This window comes from Vidua chalybeata, chromosome 1 (assembly GCF_026979565.1).
Source record: "Vidua chalybeata isolate OUT-0048 chromosome 1, bVidCha1 merged haplotype, whole genome shotgun sequence".
NCBI classification, from domain to species: domain Eukaryota; kingdom Metazoa; phylum Chordata; class Aves; order Passeriformes; family Viduidae; genus Vidua; species Vidua chalybeata.
The window spans coordinates 100,009,440-100,032,500 of record NC_071530.1 but is presented as its reverse complement, the minus strand read 5'-3'; the positions used below and the strand labels follow the sequence as shown (position 1 = coordinate 100,032,500).

Here is a 23,061-nt window from a genome sequence, read left to right as displayed (position 1 = left end):
AAACTGAGCAACTTGAGCTGCTTCTTTGCTTTTTACCAACCTAGCAATCAAAGACCTCCTCCCATTAACTGGAGTTGTCTTTCAAGATGATTGCATCCCCTGTGAGCAATGCAGTTTCCATAGAAATATCATCAACTAGGTAACTGCAAAGGGCAATTTTTCCCCTTACATTGCTCATCCTTGCTGCTCCAGTATAGCCAAAAGGGTGCAAGAGTGACTCATTTCTAAATATACTTAATATTTGTGGTATAGGCAGGGCTTCAGATAAGGGGATGGGTTCTGATGGAGTTCATTGTAATTGTATCTCTTGCAACAACCAGGGCCCTGATTTCATTTTTAACCGTGGTGGAACGTATCTTGTTTTAGAGTACTAGAGCTCTTTTTAGATTTTTTTACCTGACTGGGAAAGGCCTAGAAAAGTTACTAGTTGGAGAGAAGGTGGTAATTGAAAAAGACACTGCATGTAGATTCAATAGACTTAAGGTTCTCCACTCTAGTTAAATAGCTTTCATGCTTTTTACTTGATAAAAAAATTAAGGGTAGTGTACTTAAATAATCAGTGTCCTGATTCCTCTCAGGCTTTGAAGCTTATGGAGCCCTCTGGACTCTGTTGGTATTACAGATGGCTATTAAAATAGAATGGGGTTTCTGTGTATGAGGTTTCTTCGGGTTTTTTGTTCAGTGAAATTGTTTTGTCCAAAAAGGCTCATCTCTGGAAGAGTTTATTACCTGTGGAGGCTGCAGAGAAGGATCACCAAGAAGCTTTAGTTTTGACCTACAGCCATTGATGCTGATCAATTTGCTCGGGCAAAAATTAAATAATTTTCATACTTTTTAGAACAGTTTTTGTCACAAAACTTTACAGAATGGACAGAAAGAGTATCTCAAGCCAGATCAATCTCAGAGAAATATCGAGGGTCTTTTCAGGTTGTTGCTTTGATGGTTAACCTTCTGAGTGTTGATGACACATTTTCCTCTTTTTTTTTTTTTTTTTTTGTGTTTTAGCTGAACTGGAGTTTGTTCAAATCATCATTATAATCGTGGTTATAACTGTTATGGTGGTAGTGATCATCTGCTTGTTGAACCATTACAAACTCTCGACACGCTCCTTTATCAACCGACAGAGCCAAAGCAGAAGACAAGAAGAAACTCTGCAGACGGTGAGTGGGAGCCCCTTGCCCCAAACTCCTTTTCCTTGGGCTGTATGGGCCTGCAGCAAAGCCTCCCAAAGAGCTCTGGTATAGGCAACTGCTGGAAAAACTTCTGCTATCACTTTTAATACTCCCTATAGTTGGATCTTTTGCCAAACTTGTATTTGTCAGTAGAAAACAAATTTAGAATGCAAGTTTAAGGTAAATGATCTTCAATTATTTTTAGACCCTGCTATGTTTTATGTAGCCTATATTCATTTTGCATTTGGAGGCTTAGATGGGACATTGTGTTTGCTGCTGCTGTAATTTGAGAGGGGAGTGTAGAAGGGGAATGAATGGAGATTAGCTGGGGTGCAAAGATTTGAAATACACGTTGGTATGACTTTGCATATATTGTGTGATATCCTGGGGTTTTATTGCTGTTACTGTTTTGTGACGCTGCCATGGCTGTTTGCTGGATCAAAACCACTGTCCCAGTAAGGAAAATGTAATGTTTGTTTCATGAAAACAGCAAGAAGAGACTAGAAAAAGGATCTCTCCAAGGACCTGGCGTGCTTAAGATGTGTTACACAGGCAAAGGCTTAAGATGGAATCTCAGTCAGTGCTTGTTAAGAGTGTGTTTAGTCAACCCAACAGTAAATGAACACCTAATTTGCCTTGTGAGCCAGCAGTTTGCTAGGTGGGATGCTCTGCTCCCTTGTGAGGGTTAACCACAATGTGTCCCTGACTTTGGATATCCCCCACAAGCCACACAGTGTCCTGTGGTGTTGCAGGGAGGTCCTTCCTTCTGATGTGCTTTTCCCATAGAGGTGCCCTTGGCCTCTTTGCTGACAGTGATGGCCAAGGGGCCATTTATGAAGTCACCTTTTGATGCGTTGAATTCCTGGTAACAGTGCTGAATTCACAGCTTCCCTTTGCTGTCAAAAAAAAGTCAGATTGTAACTGAGAGATGTGATCATAATGGTTTACACCAGTTCTAACACCACAGTCTCACCTTTTTATCCATTCCAGTCTTCTGTTTCTTCCCTCTTTGTGCTCCTTAGGGAGCTGCCAGGGTGAGAGGCCTCAGGGGACTGCTCTGGCTGAGCACTAATTGCTAACTTTTTGCTTTTGCTTTTCTTGTTAGATTTCAGCAGGGGAGGCAGCATTGACAGGGAAGGAGGCAGAGATGCCACAGTGGCTGCTGTGGAGCTGCTTCCCTGGCAATTCTGGCAGTTGGCAGCTCCCTCCCAAAAGTCAGCTCTACAGTGTGACAATGCAGGGTTCCCAAAGCTCTCTCTTAGTACATCACCTGTGCCATTTTACTGGGGTGAATTGCTCTTTCCTTGGAGGCTGCAGGAGGAGGAAAGGAGCTGCCTCCTCAAGGAGAGGCTGCCTCATTGCCTGGCACTTCGGTAGTGTATGAATGCTTAGCTCTAATTTGGTTACAGATGAAACTGGAACTTGTCAAACATTAACCTCGTGGACTTGAGGACTGGAAAAATTGACTGGATTAATTTGAATGTTGCTTTGAAATGGACACTGTAATTCAAGAACCACAATTCTGTCTGAAAAATGTTAGCTATAATTGCTACAGATGCCTAAAATGAAATAGTTTTAGATAAATGAAATGCATTTTCATCTTCACAAATCTTTTTAAACTGTAGTAAGCTGTCAAATGCATGAAATAACCCATTATTTCCTTTGTATGGCTCATTACTATTGTCTGTTATCAGACAGAGCCAGTGATTTTTTTTTTTTCCCCCTCTTGGGTACAAGGGAGAAAACTTCACCTTCTTGTGAAGAAGAACATGCAGTTTGGGAGCTGCTTTAGTACCCAGAACTGATCTTAAATAATTATTAAAACACTGACTCAGTTTCAGTTTGATGTCACCATTATAAGTAAAGATAATCACAGTCAAGTGAGCACTTCATGGGAATTGATGGCAAGAACCAGTTACTAATTCTTCTGAAAGCCTTTGGTATAGGTTTGTCATCACTATTACTCATCTGAATTTCTAATAAGCTGCAGCTCTTCTTAGAAGAAGGTCATACTTGTGGGGAATGGGGATTTAGAGGTCTCTGAGTTCAGATGTCAAAAACTTTGAGTTTTCTTTTGTCTCAAGTGTTAGAAGAAAATTCTGATAAAAACTGGCTGTGCAGTGCAAACCTTAAAAGCAATGTGCAGAGAATGAGGGTCAGAAAACTAAAGTAAATGCTCTGTGGTAAGAAACAGCAAATGACCAGTTTGTTCTCACTGTCCACAGTGGAGTGGCTTGCACAAGATAGACAGTGTGAGTGGGGAGATGCAGCTTATACACTTCTAAAATTAATTTTTTTGTACTAGGCACACATCTTGTTCTGTGTGCACATGCTATCCAAGTGGATTTTCTTGCAAGGGAATATTTTTTAATGGCATTTAGACTCTGAAAACATATATAAATGTTTTTAACCACTGATGTCTGAAGAAAATATTATTGTGACTTAAGTATTTTTTTGATAGAGAAATAGTGAATGGAAATAGAGGAAATTCAGACATGTTTCTTGAAAGAAAATGGTAAAGCAAATCATTTGACTGTTGGCTAGTTCTGAAGTGAACTCTGAAGTGAGCACCCTTTCATGTAACTGAGGTAGCAGAGGTGTATCAAAATGTAGAATCCAGCCTTTCCTGTTCAGATGGGGCTTTTTTTTTTTTTTTTTTTTGTCCTTTTGTTACCTTCAGTTTTCTTTAAGCCTGTCCTATTTCTAGATAATTATGGCTTCCACCAGCTAAGTGGTGGCTGAACTGCACAGGTTTCTGGGCTGATAAAGACCAGCTATTGAACAAATGATCTCTCTTATTCTGGTTCTTCTACAGAGTGTAGTAGAAGTGATCAGCTAAATTACCTACTGCCTTTATTACTGGCCTCACACCTGTAAAACTCATGGGTTAGGCATCAGAAGTAACAAAATGAAAGATATTAGTAGATTTCTTTTTCTGGTTGAACTTCTTAATGGTTACAAAAACAAACAAAAAAAAAACCTGAACAAACGTCCTCAAATAAAACAAAAATGAAAGAGGATGATAATGAGAATTTCAACTTTCAGGTTAAGTCAGAAATTAGAATATTAAGAAGATGAAATCACTGCAATCACAAGTGTTAAATGTTTGAAGGGCAGAAAAAGGACCAGTCATGGAAAAAAAAGGCTGCTCTTCGGCAAGTGCTGCTAAATGTTGTTGTTATGTGCCTGTTCTGTAAATACACTTTTCTGTTCATCTTTGTTTTTTCGTAATTTTTCTTTTCATTCCTCTGGAGTGTCATCTTCCAGTCTTTCCCCTGGTTTTTGGTATTTTAGTACCTTGGTTTTTGGGCCAAGGCCTTAAACAGATCACAGCCAAGGGCAGGACAAACACTGAGTGCTCAGGAGCAGTGGGTGCTTGTGCTGCACTGCTGAAGATGCTGCCTGCCCTCTCCAAGTGAGGTTATTAAGCATTCCAGCCCTGTTTTAACATTAACAGAAATACTAATTTTGGGATCCTAATTATGAGAGGTAGAAAAATGCTGTGCAATAACCATGTTGGCATGAGCAGTAGCCTGGAGTGAGCATGCAAGGTGCTGAACAGTGTCAGTATCACAGTGGATAAAATATTGAATGTTTCCTGCTGCTGGCTTATCCATCAGCAGTGTTGGGCTTCACAGCTGGGAGCAAGCCAAGGGTTGCAGAACACCTGAGAGGGATACAAAAGCCATAAGGTGTGGAGTACACCAGGAGCTTGCCCAGGGGCTGCTTCACTTTGAAACAACAGAACCTCCTGTGTGGGAGCAGCTGATGCTAGTGGCAGTGCTGGGGGATTTTGGGGCAGAGCCAAGTGGCAGCCCTGGAAGGGCACATCTGTGCAGAGGGTTTGTGTGTCTGATAGCCAAGGGGAGATCAGTGTTGCTGCGTTGCTGGCTGTGCCTTTGTTGACCTTGTGTCGGGGGGCCACTGTTGCTGGTAACCAAAAGTGTCCTGCTGGACTGTAGGTAGCTGCAGCTGAGCTGCTGCTGGGGCACTCTGCTGTTTGCTGGGACAAAACAAATACAAATCTTGCTTCCCAATGATTAACTCTTAATGTCATCACCAGTGATTTCCATGGGGACATTGAGGAGAAAGAGATTAACTGACTTACAGAGAGTTATTTAATGAGCTTCTTATGTTCCTAATTTCATTCCTTTTCCCTACCCTGGTGTCTTTGCATTGTCTTCTTTTATAAAGTAGATGTTGAATGAGTGCTGAACATTTATACTGCCCCAGGCCTACTCCTGGCAGCAAATCCCTGCATCCATCACACTAGATGTTCACCCTGACCAGCCCCTGCCTCCCAGCATGGAGGGCAGCCTTGCTGCTCAGGCTGGTCAGCTTGCATTACAACCTGCATTGAGAATGCCAGTCTTGGATGCCAAAATCCAGGAGCACAGCTGTAAAAAATACTCCCCCTCTGCCCTGTACCACCTATTTCAGAATAAAAGGGAATGTCAGGAGGGTGACAGAAAATACTCAATAATATTGACAGCTCAGGGATTTGTCACTAATTTCAAATGTTAGTGTTTCCTACTGGTCTTTTAAATTATTTCCTACTGGCGTTGGTATTATTCTGTCTGTTCCCTGCTAGTGTCCCTGGGCCACTCGTTCTCATTTTCTTACTGACATGTGCAAAAGACAGAAAATCCCACTGGGAACAAGAACCCAGTCTACAGCCAGGAGAGAGTGTGAGCGCTGTAGACCACCCTGCTTTGCCAAATCTTTTTGTTTGTACCAGTCATCATTTGGCAAGGGCTGGATGTGCACTGTATTCTCCTGTTGTCTCCTTCAGGGACATGGGCTCGCCTCTCCTCAGAGAGTGCTGCCAAGAGGGACAGCAAGCTCGGCTGCTGCTCTTTGAAGGCTCCCACAGTAAAGTCATTATATGTTTAATAAGGGCAGGATTGTCCAGGAAATCTGCAGGTAGGACTAGAAGCGAGGAGCGCTGGCTTTGGGTGGCACCTGACTCAGTGTGTCACCTTGGGCAACTTGCTTCATCTCCAAACAAAGAAGGAAGGATAATAGTACTTACTCCCTTCAGTTGAATGAAATGGAGATTACTTAAAGTGATGAAGTGCTGTGAAGCTGGGGAAATAAAAGTTTTAAAGCATTAAGTAACAGGAATGATTGCAGTAAGTGTAGGGAGGCAGATAATGTGTGAGAGATTTGGCACTCTGTAATTCTCTGTACTTCTCCGTTGTACCCTGCACTGCTCTATTAGACAGCATCACCTTTCCTGCCCTTGAGGAGTTGCTTTTAAAGGAACAAGCAATCCTGCTGGAATACTCATCATTCTGTTGGGGGCAACACAATAGTTTGTTTTGCTTGTGTTTGTTGCTGTCTTCAAAGCTGTGGTGGTCTGTATCACCCAGGAAGATACCGGGAGGAATGAGCCCCTGTGCCTTCCTGGAGTGTTTTCAGCAAGCTGCTGCTTTAATGTGGTGTAATGTACCACCTAGGGCCAAAATCAGAAACTACACTGCTATCTGGAACATTTCACTTGCAAGAGAAATGTGTGTATTTGTGTGTGTGTGTTTTTATATAAAAATAAAATAAAAATCAGTGTTTAAAAAAACCCTGTTAATCTGTGTTAAGGGGAAAACAGGGACCTTGTTAATAATTGTAATGCATTTTAGAAAGTGAAAAACTTACTTTTATTTCTCAGAAAACATAATTTCAGGCAGAGTTCTATTTTGCAGAAACTTAATAGTGGAGAAAGCCTGTAAATCTCCTTAACAGTCAGCAAAAAAAAAGAAAAGTTTGGATTATATGGGATTGTCATGGTTTAACCCCAGCTGGCAACTGAGCACCACACAGCCACTTGCTCCCAGCAGGCTGGGGTAGAGAATTGGGAGAGTAAAAGTGAGCACTTGTGGGCTGAGATCAAGACAGTTTCATAGGGAGAGCAAAGCAAGGAGTTCATTCACCCCTGCCCAGGGACAGGCACGTGTCCATCCATTTCCAGGGTATTGGTGCTCCATGGTGTGTAACAGTGACTTTTGAAGACAAATGCTGTTGCTCCCAAAGTCCTCCTTCCCTTCTTCTTCCCCTGGCTCTATGTACTGATCATGATGCCATATGCTCTGGAATGTCCCTTTGGTCAGTGGGATCAGCTGTCTGAGCTGTGTCTCCTCCCAGCTCCTTGTGCACCCCCAGCCTCCTTGCTGATGGGGTCAGGTGAGGAGCAGAAAAGGCCCTGACTTTGTGTAAACACCATTCAGTAATAATGAAAATATCCCTGGGTTATCAATACTGTTTTCCTCACAAATCTAAGACATGGCCCCATACTTGTTACTATGAAAGAAATTAACTTTATCCCAGCTATAACAAGCACAGGGATCCTTTTGCTTTATTACAGTTTGAGGAAAACTTTTTGCTGAGTGTAAATTTTTACTTATAATTTCTCCTGAGTTAAAAATCATTCTTCTGGTAAATGTCTTTTCTGCTGGCTGTCAATGGACTAATGCTCAGCTGAGGCGGTTGGATTATAGTGTGTCCTCCAGTGTTTAAAAATGTCCTCAAAAAGTCTTTTACTTACACTGTTTAATTCTAGAGGCTCTAAAGCTTTGTAAAATATGAAATAGCAAATTATTCTAGGCTTATGGATTTTCCTAAGCTCTAAATATTGAGTTAAATAATCATCACCATGAGATAATTAAGTAATCACTCAGCTGGATTTATTAAATGATGCTGCTATTTCAAAACCTAATCACAGAGTTAATTTCTGTAAATTATGGTGAAACTCAAAAATGGCAATGGTCAGCAAAAGACATAGGTGAATCCCTAAGATTTTTCTTGCTTGTTGTTATTGGTAGGTGCTAGGATTTTCATTCCAAAGCCCAACAATGTTAAAAATGAATACACTATAGGGAATGAATGCATAAGCTTTCTCTCCTTGTTCCTTTTAAGTATTGAAGCTCATGTCTGAAGTCTCTTCAGGGAGCACGTTGAGGTGGCCTAGCTATTGACAGTCTATAAGAAGCAGGCAAATGAGGTACTGCCCTCATCAAAATATGGGTAAATTGCATTTGCTCAGGTTTAGCCTTGTTTGCACATACCTGATAACTACTTGTACAAATTCCTAATATAGGTACGAATGGTATCAGTTCTCATCTGATTTTCACTAATATGAGCACAGGGGAAGCATATTAGCTTTCAAAGGAAGGTCTGTAAGCAGAGGGACAAGCAGAGAGCAAGAACTAACAGTTTCTCTCAGTATAAGTCACCCCAGATTGGTCAGGGTGGTCCCAGCACATTATTTCCTAAATCTGTGTCTCAGGGTGGAGAGGTGGAGTCATGGGGATATTTTTCTTCTGCAGCACTTTCTTCTCAACTCCACATCTTTCCATCACCCTAAGATCAGTGGAATTGGTGGGCACCAACTGTAGGGTTAGATACTGGGAAAGGGGAGTTTCCCTTAAATAAAGAGAAAGGTAGGTAATAAGTCTCCTGTGGTAGATGCAGTGATATCAGGAGTGCAAAATTTCTGTGTTGGTTCAGTTAGTCTGGCCTTGGTGAGGAGAGAATTCTGTGCTGCGTCATTGGACCAACCATGGTGAGGTTGGTCTGCACATGTGTGAGCCTGGTATTTTCCAAGTGTGGGCATGCTGAGCACATGTTACCCAGCTATCTGCTTGGGGAGTTCTGGCTCCTGGGATAGAGATCTTGCTGGGGGTTAGCTGCTGCCAAATTATTTATTCAGTCTGCTGCTCTCTCTGGGGGAAACTGTAGGGAAGGGAGGAGCTACAGGTGAACTGTAGGACATTGTTACATATCCTTGCATTCTAAGGATCTCACAGCCTCAGAGTTCAACTGCATCCCAAGCTGTTTACCTTCTCAAGTAGTTATCCCAGAGTGGAGGGAGCTTTGGGGTCCTTTGGTCTCATCTTGGTGTGGCTATCCCAGTACCCTGGTTACACTCAGTGGGGTCCCTGTAACACCTGCAGTGCTCCAGGCAGGGCCTTTGACTGTTCTGGGATTCAGGTATCAGCAGTGGAACTAACAGGCAGCTCCTCTCTTCTAACAAGTTATTTCTGTTAGGCATGGCTGGTAGCAGATCTGGGAGTCTTGGCTCAGTGAGCACGTCCTGTTCCATCTCCATGCAAGGAGTTTTTCCTCCATATGCTGCACCATCTCTCTCAGCTCATCTTACCCTCTTGCCTTTGGGGAGATGGGCCCTAGGATGGAAGTTGTTTCCACATGCTCATCAGCAGCTCCTTTTCATAAGGGAGTTTAAGTAATATGAGTGGTGGAGGTAGATTTTATTTCTTTCTAGGTTGGCTTGTTGGTTTTGCCTTTTTTTCCTCTCTTCTGAGCCTGTAACTCAGGAGCAGTTAATTGAGAACTTTAGCTTTGACTAATATGTTTTACAAACAGTTGCGGTGGGATTGGAGCCTGTTGGGTCAACTGCTGATAACCTGATTGCCTTTAATTGTGCAAACATACCCTCAGATATTTCAAAATGAGGGCACCTGGGTGCTGAAGGAATGGAAAGGAATGTGTGCACAAGTATGTATATACATGTATGTGTATAGTTCCAGAGTTACAATTTCTTCAACTGACAGAACCACATCTAGGCACTGAAATAAGTGAATCTGCATAAGATTTGTCTTTCATGTCTTTGCGAAGGGGAATACTTGGGGAAGTTGTAAATAATTGCAATTGTCAGCCTCTCTCTATCTTTGTTCTTTAAAGCTACAGAAGAGAAGTGTACCAGCTTTGCTATTCAGAGCATTTTCCTTAGCAGCTGATTCCTGTGGGAGAGTCCTCTTAGAGCAGCTTTTCTCTGCAGTGGACTCTCCTGACAAGATCACAGACGGCATTTGGTCTCTGAGTGTCATGATGAACATGTAGTTGGGTCTATTTTTACTTCTGAAATATGTTGAAAGATGCTATGGTGAGAAGAAGCAGTACAGTAAGATTTGGAAGCAGTCTATACATGGTAATGCTTTTGGGGACAGTACGCATTTTCCTTCCAGTTCCTGAAATTTCTTACGTATGTAAAACCTGAATTAGCATCAAGAAAATAGTCATGACTATCAATATTTTGATTTTCTCTTTGTGCACCAAGATTGAAGTTCTGTGCTTTATAGCTGCTCTGATATGTCCTTTTCAGCTTCAGAATTTTCCAATAAAATAAATTCATTGTGGGAGTTACTGCTACTCTAAACAATTAATTGAGAAGGAAAATAATAATATGCCTTAAGCTATTTTCCCTTTTTGGCATACTGTTCTTCACCCCTTTAGTCTGCCCTGAGTGCTGGTACAATGTCAGAAAAGCATTTCAAGACATGAGAGAGAAGGTATTTTGACCTGAGAAGGTGGTTGGAGAAGTGCTTGAAAAAGTGGCTGAAACCTCAGCTGCTTTAACTACTGTTTATGGTGGGAATTGGGCAACTGACAGTTTTGACCAGATTATCCCTGGGTTTAATATGTCTGTCACTTCACTAAGATTACAGATGCCAGGTTTTGTTGTGAACTGTTTTGCCTGTGCTGTGTAATTGGGATCCTTGCTGGCAGACCTTTGTCAGACCTGCCACCCTTGCTGGTTTGGGAGGTGGCAGGTGCCTGCTCAGCACACAGGTGCTGAGATGTCTCCTGTCATCTCCATGTGTTGCCACACTCTCTCAGCCACCACCAGCTTGCTGCATCCTTATGGCCTGTGGGGCTTGGTGCTGTGGATGTCATCTTGGCACTTGCAAAATGGACCAAGCTTGACCTGCTTGGGAGCAGAGCTGCTCTTTGCTCATGTTTTGGAAAGAAAGGGGTGGGATGTTGCTTGTTTAGCTCCTGGAGACAGCCAGTCCTTAGAAGATGACTCCTGGTAAGAGCTGTGATGATGAGGCAGAATGGTGATGTGATCTATTAATTTTTCTTTTTTCGTTGTTTCTTCCACATTTCAGGAGGGGTGCTTGTGGCCTTCAGAAAGCTCGGTTTCACGCCAGGGTGCTTCAGAGGTACTGACAGATTTCTGACTATCTTCATCAAGTGCTTTCTTTTTTTTTTTTTTTTTCAGTAATATATATTTGGTTCCTTTCAAACACATGCATCTATTTTTTGTAAAGAAAGCTTTTTCAGTGTAGTTCACACAATCATCTAAGCCTGCCTTAACACACATTTCATAAATTCCTGAGACCTTTTCATAAAAGAATGAAATTCTGCCTATCTGACACCTCATCTCCATCAGCAACTCCCTGTGTCATAGTAGGCATTCACAAGTAAGTGATGGAGGTGTGTCTCTTTCCCACAGCGACTCAGTAATTTGAGTATTCATTGGAAGCTGGGAGACCTCTTCCTCTTGTCTCTGAACTTTTCTTGGATTTACAACACTTATCCTATCACCAGTGTCTCCCTTCTTCCAGCTAGCACAGATCCCTTGTCTATGTAATAATTTGTAGGTGTATTGCTCTGAGTGGTCCAGCTGTCCTGTAACAAGCAGCAGAATTTCCTGGTGGTTAGTCCTGCATCTGTGAAGGTCAGGGGGTGAAGACCCTGCAGGGATCCAAAAAAGAGAAGAGCAGTTTGATAGCTCTAGATCTGAGAAGCTGCTGTGTCTGTCCAGATCTGGGATAGACCAAGTGAGGAGCAGTAGCACCTCACAGAGTATCTTGAATGCTTCCTTTTGTAAAGCCTGTCCTTCACCGGGGTTTAATATACCAGGGACATGCTTTCCATCACACTGCAGAGGCTTTGTAGGTTCTCCCCAGAGGCTGAGTTCTGGCTGAGAACTGAGGGGGAGGAGGAGACCTGATACACTCTGATGGTGAAGGTGTGAGATATGCCAAGCCTTTACAAATTGTACTAAAATGACCATCTGAATTCTTTGGGGATGCATTAACTCTGAGTAGGAGGGGGAAGCTCAGACTGCAGCTGAAATCGAGTCTTGGGACACTGTAGAATTAGTCAATTACCCAGACTAGAAAGAATTAGTTTCCTGGTTTCAGAAACAGAATGATTTGGTTTTGCTTGGAATGTTTTAATGTCAGAAGGAGCTGTGTGGTCTTGGGCTTCCTTCGTGCAGCTGTTTTCGAGTGTGCTGGATCCTTCCTGCACCTCCTGCCTCTTCACCAGCACGCACGTGGCCGCACATGTGCACGGTATCTGCTGGGTTTAACCTCTAGGACGGGTGGCAAAAAGAAGCATTCTGTGTTTCATCAGTTCGTTGAGAGGATTGGAGCACCCGCAGCGCTTTGTGCAGAGGTGGAGTCACGTGTGTCTCTCTTCCCGTTTCAGATCATGTACGCCCCAAGGTCCAGAGACAGGTTTACCACCCCATCTTTTATGCAGCGGGACCGTTTCAGTCGCTTCCAGCCCACTTACCCTTACATGCAGCATGAGATTGACCTTCCTCCAACCATCTCCCTCTCCGACGGCGAAGAGCCACCGCCGTACCAGGGCCCGTGCACCCTGCAGCTCCGGGACCCCGAGCAGCAGATGGAGCTCAACCGGGAATCCGTCAGGGCGCCGCCCAACCGAACCATTTTTGATAGCGACTTGATAGACATCTCGATGTACAATGGGGGTCCCTGCCCACCCAGCAGCAATTCGGGCATAAGTGCAACCAACTATAGCAGTAACGGAAGGATGGAAGGACCACCCCCGACGTACAGCGAGGTCATGGGGCATTACCCAGGCTCCTCTTTTTTCCATCACCAGCACAGCAACATGCCTCCTTCCTCGCAGAGGGGGAGCAGACTTCAGTTTCAGCAGAACAATTCAGAGAGCACAATAGTCCCCAGCAAAGGCCAGGACCGGAAACCAGGAAACCTGGTCTAAGTTACCTGCCCAGGTGCGTTTGGACTGAAGACGGGAGATCCAAGCAGGGCGGTGGAGGAAGACCCCCGTGCTCCGGTGCACAGTGTTGTTACGTTTCACGTGGTACAACTGAGTAAAACCAAACGTGTAAACCAGTTCTTTGTTTCTGATTCCTTTCAGGGGAATTGCATGCAAAGCAGATTGAAAGAAATACAAACTTCCATTCAGTTTGTCTATGAGCAGTGTTTCAGGGGAAAGGGGGGGGATATATTATTTTTTTTTAATAAACTATTTCAATTATTTAATTCTAAAAGTTAACTTAGCACAGAAATTAGGCTTGTACAGCCTGTTTTATACTCACTGAATGGCAGAAGGAAGAAGGTGGTTTTGCTAGATAAATGGGGGAAGAATTGGCCAGTTTGCTTTTTTTTTTCTCCCAGAGTGTGAATTTTTTTAATATGAAACAAAATTCCTGTTCTGTGTGCCAAGGTATAAAGTTGAAAACATAGATGAATGCAAGGAATTAATTTGTGTTGTGATAAATGTGTTTTAAAAAGTTGCACTATCTTACTGTTTAAAAAAAATATATATGAGGGAACTGTTTTATGTGAAGTTCTTCTATATGTTGTCGTTTCACCTGTGGAATAATGATAGAGCCCTAGAAGTAATTTGGAGGAGTTTGCCCCCTCCCCCTGGGTTTGCTAAAAGGTGGGGACAGGACTTAGCCTAACATCTCTTGACTTTTACAATTCAAAAAATACAGGGACACTTGTCATTGCAATAATTTGCATTCAAATAACAGTGTATCAATGAAGTGTCTTGGAGACTTTTGGATGGAAGAAGGCAAATATGAAATCCCAGCATTTTCCATCACTTAAGGTTTAGCTATTTTGCAGTGTAGATTATTTCTTTCATAAATGGCAAAACTGCAAATCCCAGATGCATTGATTTGTATTGATTCTAAGTGCTGCCATTCTTTTCCTTTTCATACTGCAGTATCACCAGTACTTAGAGTTCTAGAGATTTTTGTCCTCACTGTAGCCTGAAATGTATTTAGTCACATATCATGACATTATGCAATAAATAGTTTAAAAATGCAGGGTGGGATTTTTTTCCCCTGCTCTGCTGTTCGAGATTGTGAGGCTGTTGTGGTTTTCGCTCTCCATTTCATCCTTTCAGATGCTGAAGTTCAGTCCTGGAGGTCCGTCCTGTTAAAGTGAAGGGGGCCCTTGTGGCTAAACCCCCCGTGGTGTTTTTGCAGCAGTACCGAGAGCGCTCGTGGCAGTGGTGCCGGCTCCTGGCGCATCCCTGGCAGGGTCGTGGGAGCACCAGGAATTCTCCCTGCAAACCATTTTGCTCTGGGCCCTGTTGTGGAAAACCTTCTGGGTCCATGATGTCTGCGTGACGCCAGCAGGACTGTGCTCATGGCTAAAGGTGACTCAATGTGTTCACCAAGTGTCTGTAAGCCCTGATTTTTGCTATACTGGCCTGGAGAGTAGTTGGGAAGTGTTACCTGCCTGAGTCATGGCATATGGCGTGTTTCTCCACTGGCTGTTCCTGTGTGGAAGCACGCGCGGTGCCGGAACTAAGTTGACAAAAGGTGATAGTGGCATCACAAGCACATGAAAAAGCACAAATTGCACTTAAAATGCATTTTGGAAATGGACTTAAAAGTAAGAATCTTTAGAGTCTTAGCTTGAATAGTTTCTAATATATAGGTGTATGAGTGTGTTATAGACCTCTTCACTTTAAGATCTTTCACTTTTTTCTGTTTTCCTGAGCCTTGTGCTTGGTTGTGGGCAGCAGCCACTGAGTGCCCCAGGGGCACCGATGCCCTGGTCCCACGGCTGGAGGCTGGATTTCTGCAGGGCTTCTGTACACGAGGGACTCTGATAACTGAAGTGCATCTTTGATCTATGCAGAGTTTTAATGCCAAAACAGTGTGTGTGCGCGTGTGTGTGTGTCTGCGTGCGTTTTGTCTTTTGGGCCTCAGTGTAGATTTGTTTTCTTCATAAGTTAATTTGATTTTATTCTAGTTTAGAAAACATTTGTATAACTGTTAGTCTGAATACACAGCCACATTTGTCTCTAATTGTTATTTTGGTCTGAGTCATGCTGGTAATGCAGAGTAAAGCTGCCTTTTATCGTATGTATTAATTGAAGGGAGAGATAGAGATTGTATTGTTTTTTTTCCTCTCAGACCCACAGGACAGGTATTTAGAAAATGACTAGGTCATTTCACTCCACTTTCAGTCAGCTGGGGCTCTCATCACTGTCTGGTTCCTGGGAATAAAAGCTGTGAAATCAGATTTTTGCGAACAACCTATGAACATAATTCTTAGTTAAAAACAACAAACAAACAAAACCCAACCAGAGGACAAAGCCAGCAAATGTTGGTTTTGGTCTTCAGTGACTTCTGTCACTTGAGAAGTGAGCCTTTAAGCGAGAGATGAGTGTGCCTACACAGATACTGTGCTATTGCCTAAAAGAGGATTGTTTAGCCAAGAAGCCTTCAGCTGAGAACAGCTGGAACTCAGTTGTCATGGCACAGCACACCTGAACTTGGCCCTGGGCTTGGGGTGGTCGAAGACCAACTTTCCTCATGTGCAGATTCAGCAAAGTGAGCCTTGAAGTTGCCTTCGAAGTTGCCTCTTGGGAACGTTCTTTCTTTAAAAAGAGCCCTTTGCCATCTTTTACCCTCTCTGCATGCCAGTGGATTTAGGCACTTCCCATTAACGTTGTCCGGTATACCGTCTCTTAATTTTTCTTCGCCGAGAAAATTTTTCTGCCTGGAAAATGTAGCCTTTTCCAGTTCTTTAGAAAATATTTGTTTAAAAATAACTTGGTATTTGCTCACCTAATAGTTGCATCTCCTCTTGCATCTTTGTCTTCTCATCCTAGAATCATAGAACAAGCTAAGCTGGAAGGAACCCATCAGGATCATTGAATCCAACTCCCGGCCCTGCACAGAACCATCCCCAGGAGTCTCACCATGTGCCTGAGAGCACTGTCCAAATGCTTCTTGAACTCTGTCAGGCTTGGTGCTGTGGGGGAGCCTGTTCCAATGCCCACCACCCTCTGGGGGAAGAATCTTTTTCTAATACCCAACCTAAACTGCCCCTGGCGCAGCTTTCAGCCATTTCCTTGGATCCTGTCACTGGTCAACAGGGTGAGGAGATCAATGCTGCCCCTCTTCTTTTCCCCATGAGGAAGTTGTAACTACACTGGGGTCTCCCCTCAGTCTCCTCTGGGCTGGACAAAGAAAGTAACCTCAGCCACTCATATGGCTTCCCCTTGGGACCCTTCATCATCCTCATGGCCCTTCTTTGGACACTCTAATGGCTTAATGTCATGCTCTGCTTTCCCAAATGTAACGTGCAGACAGTACTTCTCAGCTCTGGGAGTGTAGTGGCTAGTTTACTTGCTATAGGTGAGCTTGCAATCTTCTGTGTTGGGGCCTCTTTTAGCAGTAAATGGGCTATTATCTTATGGAGCACTTTCTATTAGTGCTCTCCACTCTTAGTGTTGAGAAGCCAGTCAACAATGTAACTGCCTACTGTTTGAAACAATTCGTTTTTCCATTTTTTCTTCTTTGACTTGTTGAATCTGCTCTTGATAACAGAATGGTAAAAGAAATACCAGAATTAGATATCACTATCAGTCTTTACAGGTTTAGAAATTGGTGAGCTCTGAAAATCGGTAATTCTGTGAAGCATTTATGGAAGACGAGCTTTGAAAATATCCAGATTTGATAGACTGTATTCCAGAGCCACTCAGTGAAACTTTGTATAAATTATAAAAGGTTTCTGCAAACACTGTAGCATTAATTGTCTAGATTTTGCCTCCATACTGATCTTCTGGTGTATGTGTCTCATGCACAAAGCCCACATAGTATGTGTGTGGTGTTTTCTATGTGGTGGATCATATTTGCCTGAATTCTGGTTGCATCTTCTGACTTGTGTTCCCAAAATTCAGTATAGTGATGTCCCTACTTTAGAAATTTTCAGGTTAAAAGATTATTTTTTCTTTAAATGCACCTTTATGAAATAAAGTTTTGTGACCTCTGTCCTACTGCAAAGACTAATTCTTTCCTTATGTGTCTTGGCATGGCTTTCTCCTTGATGCTGAATATGCCCCATCTTTGGTGTTTTTGTATGATCTTTCAGGGCTAGAAAAGACAGGGGGTTTAGCAAAGGAAAAAAACTGGTTTCTCTCCCAGTTTACCAGTGGAGCACTTGGCACTTAGCTTTAATGCTGTACCTATGTCTAGAACAATTGTGGTTGGGCTCCTTTCAGTGCTGGACAAGCAGACTGAGTGGGATGCTGCTTAAAAGATGTGAGTGAGGGGTACCCAGCCAACAGTGCAGTGTTCAGATCCCTTTCCTGGCGTGTGTGGCATGTGCAGAATTTACATATAATAAGTTGTTTTCATCAAGGGGGTTTAATTATGCTACTCCTGGTCTTTCACTGAACTCTGCATGTAGGCCAGTCTCAGGCTGATGGGACTTTATTACAGCATCAGTTTCCCTTGGAAGTATGAAAACTCAAGCATACGCCTCATGTACAAGTTCCTGATGGCTAGTGAGGAAAATGTTTGCATTCCTGCACTCACGGAATCTGCAGGAGCCATGAGTGAAGCTGTGCTTCATTTGGTCTTTTATTACTGCTTGCCCACTTCTTACACCAGTTTGTCCCAGCTGGAAGCTGCTTCTGTTATGCCAAATCTCAGAATGTTCTTGTTGCAGATATATTTTTTTTAAAAAGTGTCATTGAGAGTTCTTAGGGTTTTTTTTTTTCTGTGAATGGAGTACAGGGAAGGGTAAGGAGCAGAATTGCATTGTTTATTAAGGAATGCACTTTGCAATAGAGAAGAAATCCTTGTCCTGCTGAAGAGCCCCGTGTGGAGGCTGTCTGGAACAGTGCTGTCGTTTCTAACCCTGCCAGGCAGTGAGATATTGGACCTTAGAACTGACACTCTAATCTGTAAGGAATGTTTGAATGCTTTGGAGAAGATTGATTGCTAACCTTTCTCTAACTCTATTCCTGAACGCTCACGGTAGCTAAGGTAACCTGATTTTGTAGGCGAAGAAAAACAAAACAGTAAGTTGGTGAAAAATAGATATACATAAAATTTTTTTATATATTTTTTTCCCCCCAAGGATAAACAATAGGCTTATTGGCACATTTGAAAGTATTTAGGATTATTCACAGGTTCTCTCTGGTCATTACAGTTAAGTCATGTCCATGCACATACAGACCTACGTGCAGACTTGTCCCCTTGATTCTGTCTGTACTAGTTTCTGTTCCATGATCACCTTCCAGAAGTGCTAAATGGCTCTGTGTTGTGCTCTCAGTAACAATGGCAGGTCATTTGTCAAACAACGGGAATATTTGCTTTTCAGTCCCGTAAATGTCATGACCTATGTTTGTATCAGTAGGGGGCTTTCTTGCTGCACCAGTTCTTGCCTGTGACCTGGTGTGCTCGTGCATCTTCCATCCAACAGCTCTCTCTCCTTTTGGGTGAGCTTTGAAAAATCTTCGTGCTTTGGGATAACCCCAATGCAGACCTCGTGTATTGATGTACAGGAAGGAGGTAATACTCGGTGTACCCTAAATCTCATCAGTATGTTTTTTCAGACCTAGCTGATGATGAGAACCAAGTGATCCTTCTGTGCAGTGGGTTCAGATGAAGTCTGGCTTTTGATTACATCCTTGCTTTTTAGATAAAGGCTGTTGCACATAATTTAATTACACATATCTGGTCTTTCTCTGCACTGTGTTGCCTGCTTGCCAACCAGTACAATTACAACTTTTCTCCTACACTAGCCCCAAATATGTCAATCATTTCAGTCCCTGGAAAGAGGCAGTCTTACTGAGTTGTCTGAGACCTGTTGAGGCCTTTTAGAACATTGAAGAGTCCCTTCTGAGGATGTGTTGAACGTAGAGAGGTTTCCTGTCCAAAAACTGGTCTGTATGTTTCGTTAGGAAATTCAAGTTTAAGGTTTTGAGAGTATGCTGACTGAAAATGTTGGCAGGATTTTTTTTGTAGGTAATATAGTTTGCCAGCCTATCCTCACTAATCAGGGATGTAAATTACCTTTTGAGCCACCTCTGATTGCATTTTTGGGCTGGCAAAAGCCCCATTGGGCACACTTGCACCAGCAAAAAAAAAAAAGAGTAGTTTTCTTGGTACAGCTCTGGAGAATAAACAGAAGCTGCACCACTAAGTTCATCCTCCAAAACCAACCTGAGACCTGCATTGCCTCTTCCCAGCAAACTGAAGTGTAGGTGTTTCGATGAAGTGCTTTGCTGCACTATTAAGTACTGCAGACATGCAGTGGAGGGGCCTACTGATGTTTTCTTAAAATTGTCATTGGCATTAAATGTATTTCAGGGATGCTAATGCTGTTTTGATAACCACCCAGTACAACTCTCCTGCTTTTGAAAGGGAAGATCAAGGACCATTTTGTGTCACAAACTCTCCTGGCTCTTACTTCTGCCTTGCTGGTGTCTCTTCTGTTTTTAGACTGAACACAAGCAACCCAGGTATTGCTAGCCTGCTTTCTTGCTATAAAAGAGCTTACCTTTTTATGTTGATTAATGATAGAAAAACAAAACTGTAACGTAGATATACTTCCCCCTCCCTCTGACAGACGTGTGATTTACTGCCAGAGATAATGCTATTTTCTTTGCTATATTGCTGCTGCTGTTTTAAGTGGTTTGGTGTGTGAGCTTTCTGAAACAACACGGTGCGTGTAGGATCTCGTGGGTGACAAAGCTGTCTCTTCTCTTCTTCCTTTCTCTCCTTGGTTTGTGCTTGTCTGTCTGCTGTGGTAGGTTTACTAATAAATTAAATACATCCTTATTAGATATAATTTTGAGGAGGTTTGCATGTCCGTAGTTTGTAAGCAACTAAGGTGCCTCACATTCAGGTCTGAGCAGATAGGAATCCCCTTGCACTCAAGAGGGCCTGATCCAAAGCCTGCTGAAGTTGGTAGGAAGACTCTTGCCAGCTTCAGGGGGCTTTGCATCTGGCCTTACACTCCCACCTTTGTTGTGCCTCACTTAAAATGGTGCTTTTTCAGTTGTCTGTCTTTTTTTCTGTTTTTTTTTTTTTTTTTCTTTGTATGGTGCTGTGTATAACTTGAATATATTATGCACATATCCTACCCAATGGGTAGAACAAACAAACATACGAAAACGAATAGATGTTGTTAATACTGTAAGATAGTGTACAGATGATACCAATTTTAACACAAAAAATGGCATAGACTTTGTGAATGCCAATCTGTGCTTGGTCCTTTTTTTGTAAGAAAGTTTGCAAGTGAATGCATACAAATTACAAAAAGTCTATGTATTTTATTTTCCTATTAAATATCAATATAATATCATAAGGGAAAAAGGTTAAACAAATCCTTTTTGACAAGCCTGTGTATAGCAATTAGTTGTTTGATGCATCTTTGCTGTGAAGATTTCTTCTTTTTTTTTTTTTTTTAATGTGTCACTTTAAAAAAAAAGGAAAAAAACCACAAAACAAACAAAACCTCCACAGCTTTAACCTTGCAACTAGATGCTTCTTGTATTGGTTGTTGCCTTGCTATTGCTGAGTTGGACCAGTATTAGTTACTACTTCTCCAGCAGATACGTTATTTATTACTATCATTGATTACCTTTTTTTTAAACTTAGAAACAGGCTAAAACTTTGCAAACCTTTTTAATCACATCCTAGATTTGAAATGAAGCTCAGACAGGTGGGAACTGACCCAAACCATCCCTGCAAAATCAAAACCAGGCCAATGAAAGTTCTGTGACAACAGCCAACCTGTGCCCACTACTGGTGCACCATGCTGCCGCTACAGACTGTCCTTGGGCTTGGGGTGTGGATGGACTCCCTGGTGACCTGTGCTCTTGCAGGGTGGGCAAGAATGGCCCCAGCTGGTAGCGAGCTGAATGCAGGGTTTGAGTGGGAGCTTTGAGTTGGCAGCTCTGCTGCTGTGTTGGCTTCTGATAGCAATGGCTTAACCCAGGTTCATATTTAAGATTACAGAGAAATGCTTAGACCTGTTCAAACCCAATATGGGAAGTGGTATGGGAAGTAATGTTACACTTCAGCTTCCTGCCAGGCTCCCTTGGCAGTTTGGTTCTCCTCCGGCATCTCCCTGTGTTTGGCGCTCCATTCCCGTGCCCCTGCACGCTCTTTGGTAAAGCAAATACCTCAGGAAAACTCAACATGAAGTTCTAGTGTAGGGACTTGCAGATGCTGTACTTATTTTTCTAAACTGTTTGTTCTAACTATCCCAGTAGATGATATAAAAGTTTATCGGTCCGAGGCAGACTTGTCCTCTTACAGATGGATACCAACTAATCTTTCATAGATACTCCTGTCTGTATGTAGCTTTTTTATACTTGCCAGGCTTTAACCACAGATGTAAGGTAGCAAGGTGTTGGGAGATGTCTGAGATGGCGTTTTGGTTTGGTTTTTCAGATGACTTGCAAAGCGCTGTGCTAAAACTCAGGGGGCCTTACCCGGGGCCAGTGAAGTCAGTGGTGGGGCTTCCTCTGGTTTGAGTGGGCTTTCAACCCAGTCCGTCACGCTGGAGGATGGTGCCTTGGGGCACAGTCCTTCACTGCTTCTCTGTCAACCTAGAAGCATCTACACCTTTGTCTGTAAATATCTTTTTAAAAGCCCTCACAGGAGTCCTGTATCTGAATGTTGACCATGGTTGTTTTGGCTTTTTTTTTGTTTTAAAGAAGTGTTTTAAGTTTTTTATGGCCAGTTCTGCATCATCGTGCCCTTATAGGTAGCTTGTATCATCACATCCTTCTATATGTTGAGCTGTTCTCTCAGTAAGCATGTACCGTAGGTATTTCGTGATTGTCACTTGTTAATTCATTTATTGTTTGTCAGGGCGTGGAGTCATTGTTTTGGAAGTGTGCCTTGCCTGGCCATCTTCACGTTTCTGTTTGCACTGCAGTACCACTTCTGTGCTTGAAGGAAGAAAAGCAAACAAAAAACCCCGGGCCTTCACTAGGAAGACTGTACAGAGTAAACCTCCTGCTGGAGGAGTCAGGAGTAGGATTTATCAGAACAAAACATGCATATTGAGTGGACCAAACACGAGCATGACTTCTTCTAGAGGCACTAATTTGCTTTGAAGCTGCAGTGGAAAGAGCAGACTATCTATTAAGTGTATTCACAGCTGTGTTCATGCTTTTCCATTTACCACAAAGCACAGCAGGCAGCCAAGATTTTAAAAGGACTATGAGCAGAAGTTACGAGAGCCTTAGGCATCATAGACCTGGACAGCAAAAATAATGATAATAATAATTTTTTAAAAATCACTTTAGTATTCTTTAACAAAGCTTTTCTACTCATAATATAAAGACTACATAAGTGTCGATAGGGATTTTATCTTTGTATAACTCTCAACTGCCCAATGCTGCTGTGCTCAGAGCATTTCATGATGGTATGTGCATCAGTCAGGCTGTTACACTCAAAATTAACCATCAAATGCCTGTTTTTAGAGTGTTACCCTTTCTTTGTTGTTTCTTGCTAGTTAATTTACAGTGTAAAATGCTTTATTGCTGTATGGATTTTAATTTTTTTTTTGTATTTCCAACATTGTGGCTTTCAAGATCACATTTTCAACACATCTATTATTTTTGTCCATTTTCTTTCAAGCTATTCTGTAATATGTACAGCACTATCAACAATATTTAATCTTTCTTTTAAAATTTATTGTTGTAAAACAAAACTATTAAAAACAGTAAGTCTTTTTACAACTGTATTGGAATTTCTCAATAGCTGTTCATGTGATGCTATGACAAACCTGGCTTGCTTTACTTTTTTTTTTTTAAATTTTATTTTTGTTTAACACAATTAATTTGTTGCTTATTTTCCACTGTAACTCCCAGTTATATACAGAAAAAGATTTCAACTGTTGTGTATCTGACTCTTTTAATTGAGCAAATGGTGATGTCCTAGTTTTTAGACCTAAGGTCTGTTTATTGCAATACTTTTAAAGGAAGATGTTGCTCTAAGTGCTGTTGTTAGTTTTAAATACAGATTTTATGCTTGTTCTTAATATGCTGTGGTTAAACCATGGCACAAAATTATTAAAAATTATTAAATGCA

General features: G+C 42.2%; 1 protein-coding gene across 4 annotated transcripts in view; it reads left to right on the top strand.

Annotated features, from left to right (window-relative positions):
- LDLRAD4 (low density lipoprotein receptor class A domain containing 4) overlaps positions 1-23,061 on the top strand; it is a 239,423-nt gene extending 216,362 nt beyond the window's left edge. For 3 of the 4 annotated variants that reach the window (XM_053937773.1, XM_053937797.1, XM_053937788.1), the window contains 3 exons: positions 1,006-1,160; positions 11,075-11,128; positions 12,405-23,061. In XM_053937773.1, the coding sequence (XP_053793748.1) occupies positions 1,006-1,160; positions 11,075-11,128; positions 12,405-12,947 (752 nt within the window). In that variant the 3' untranslated portion in view covers positions 12,948-23,061. The remainder of the gene's footprint in view (positions 1-1,005; positions 1,161-11,074; positions 11,129-12,404) is intronic. The other variant, XR_008429851.1, reaches the window with a different exon arrangement.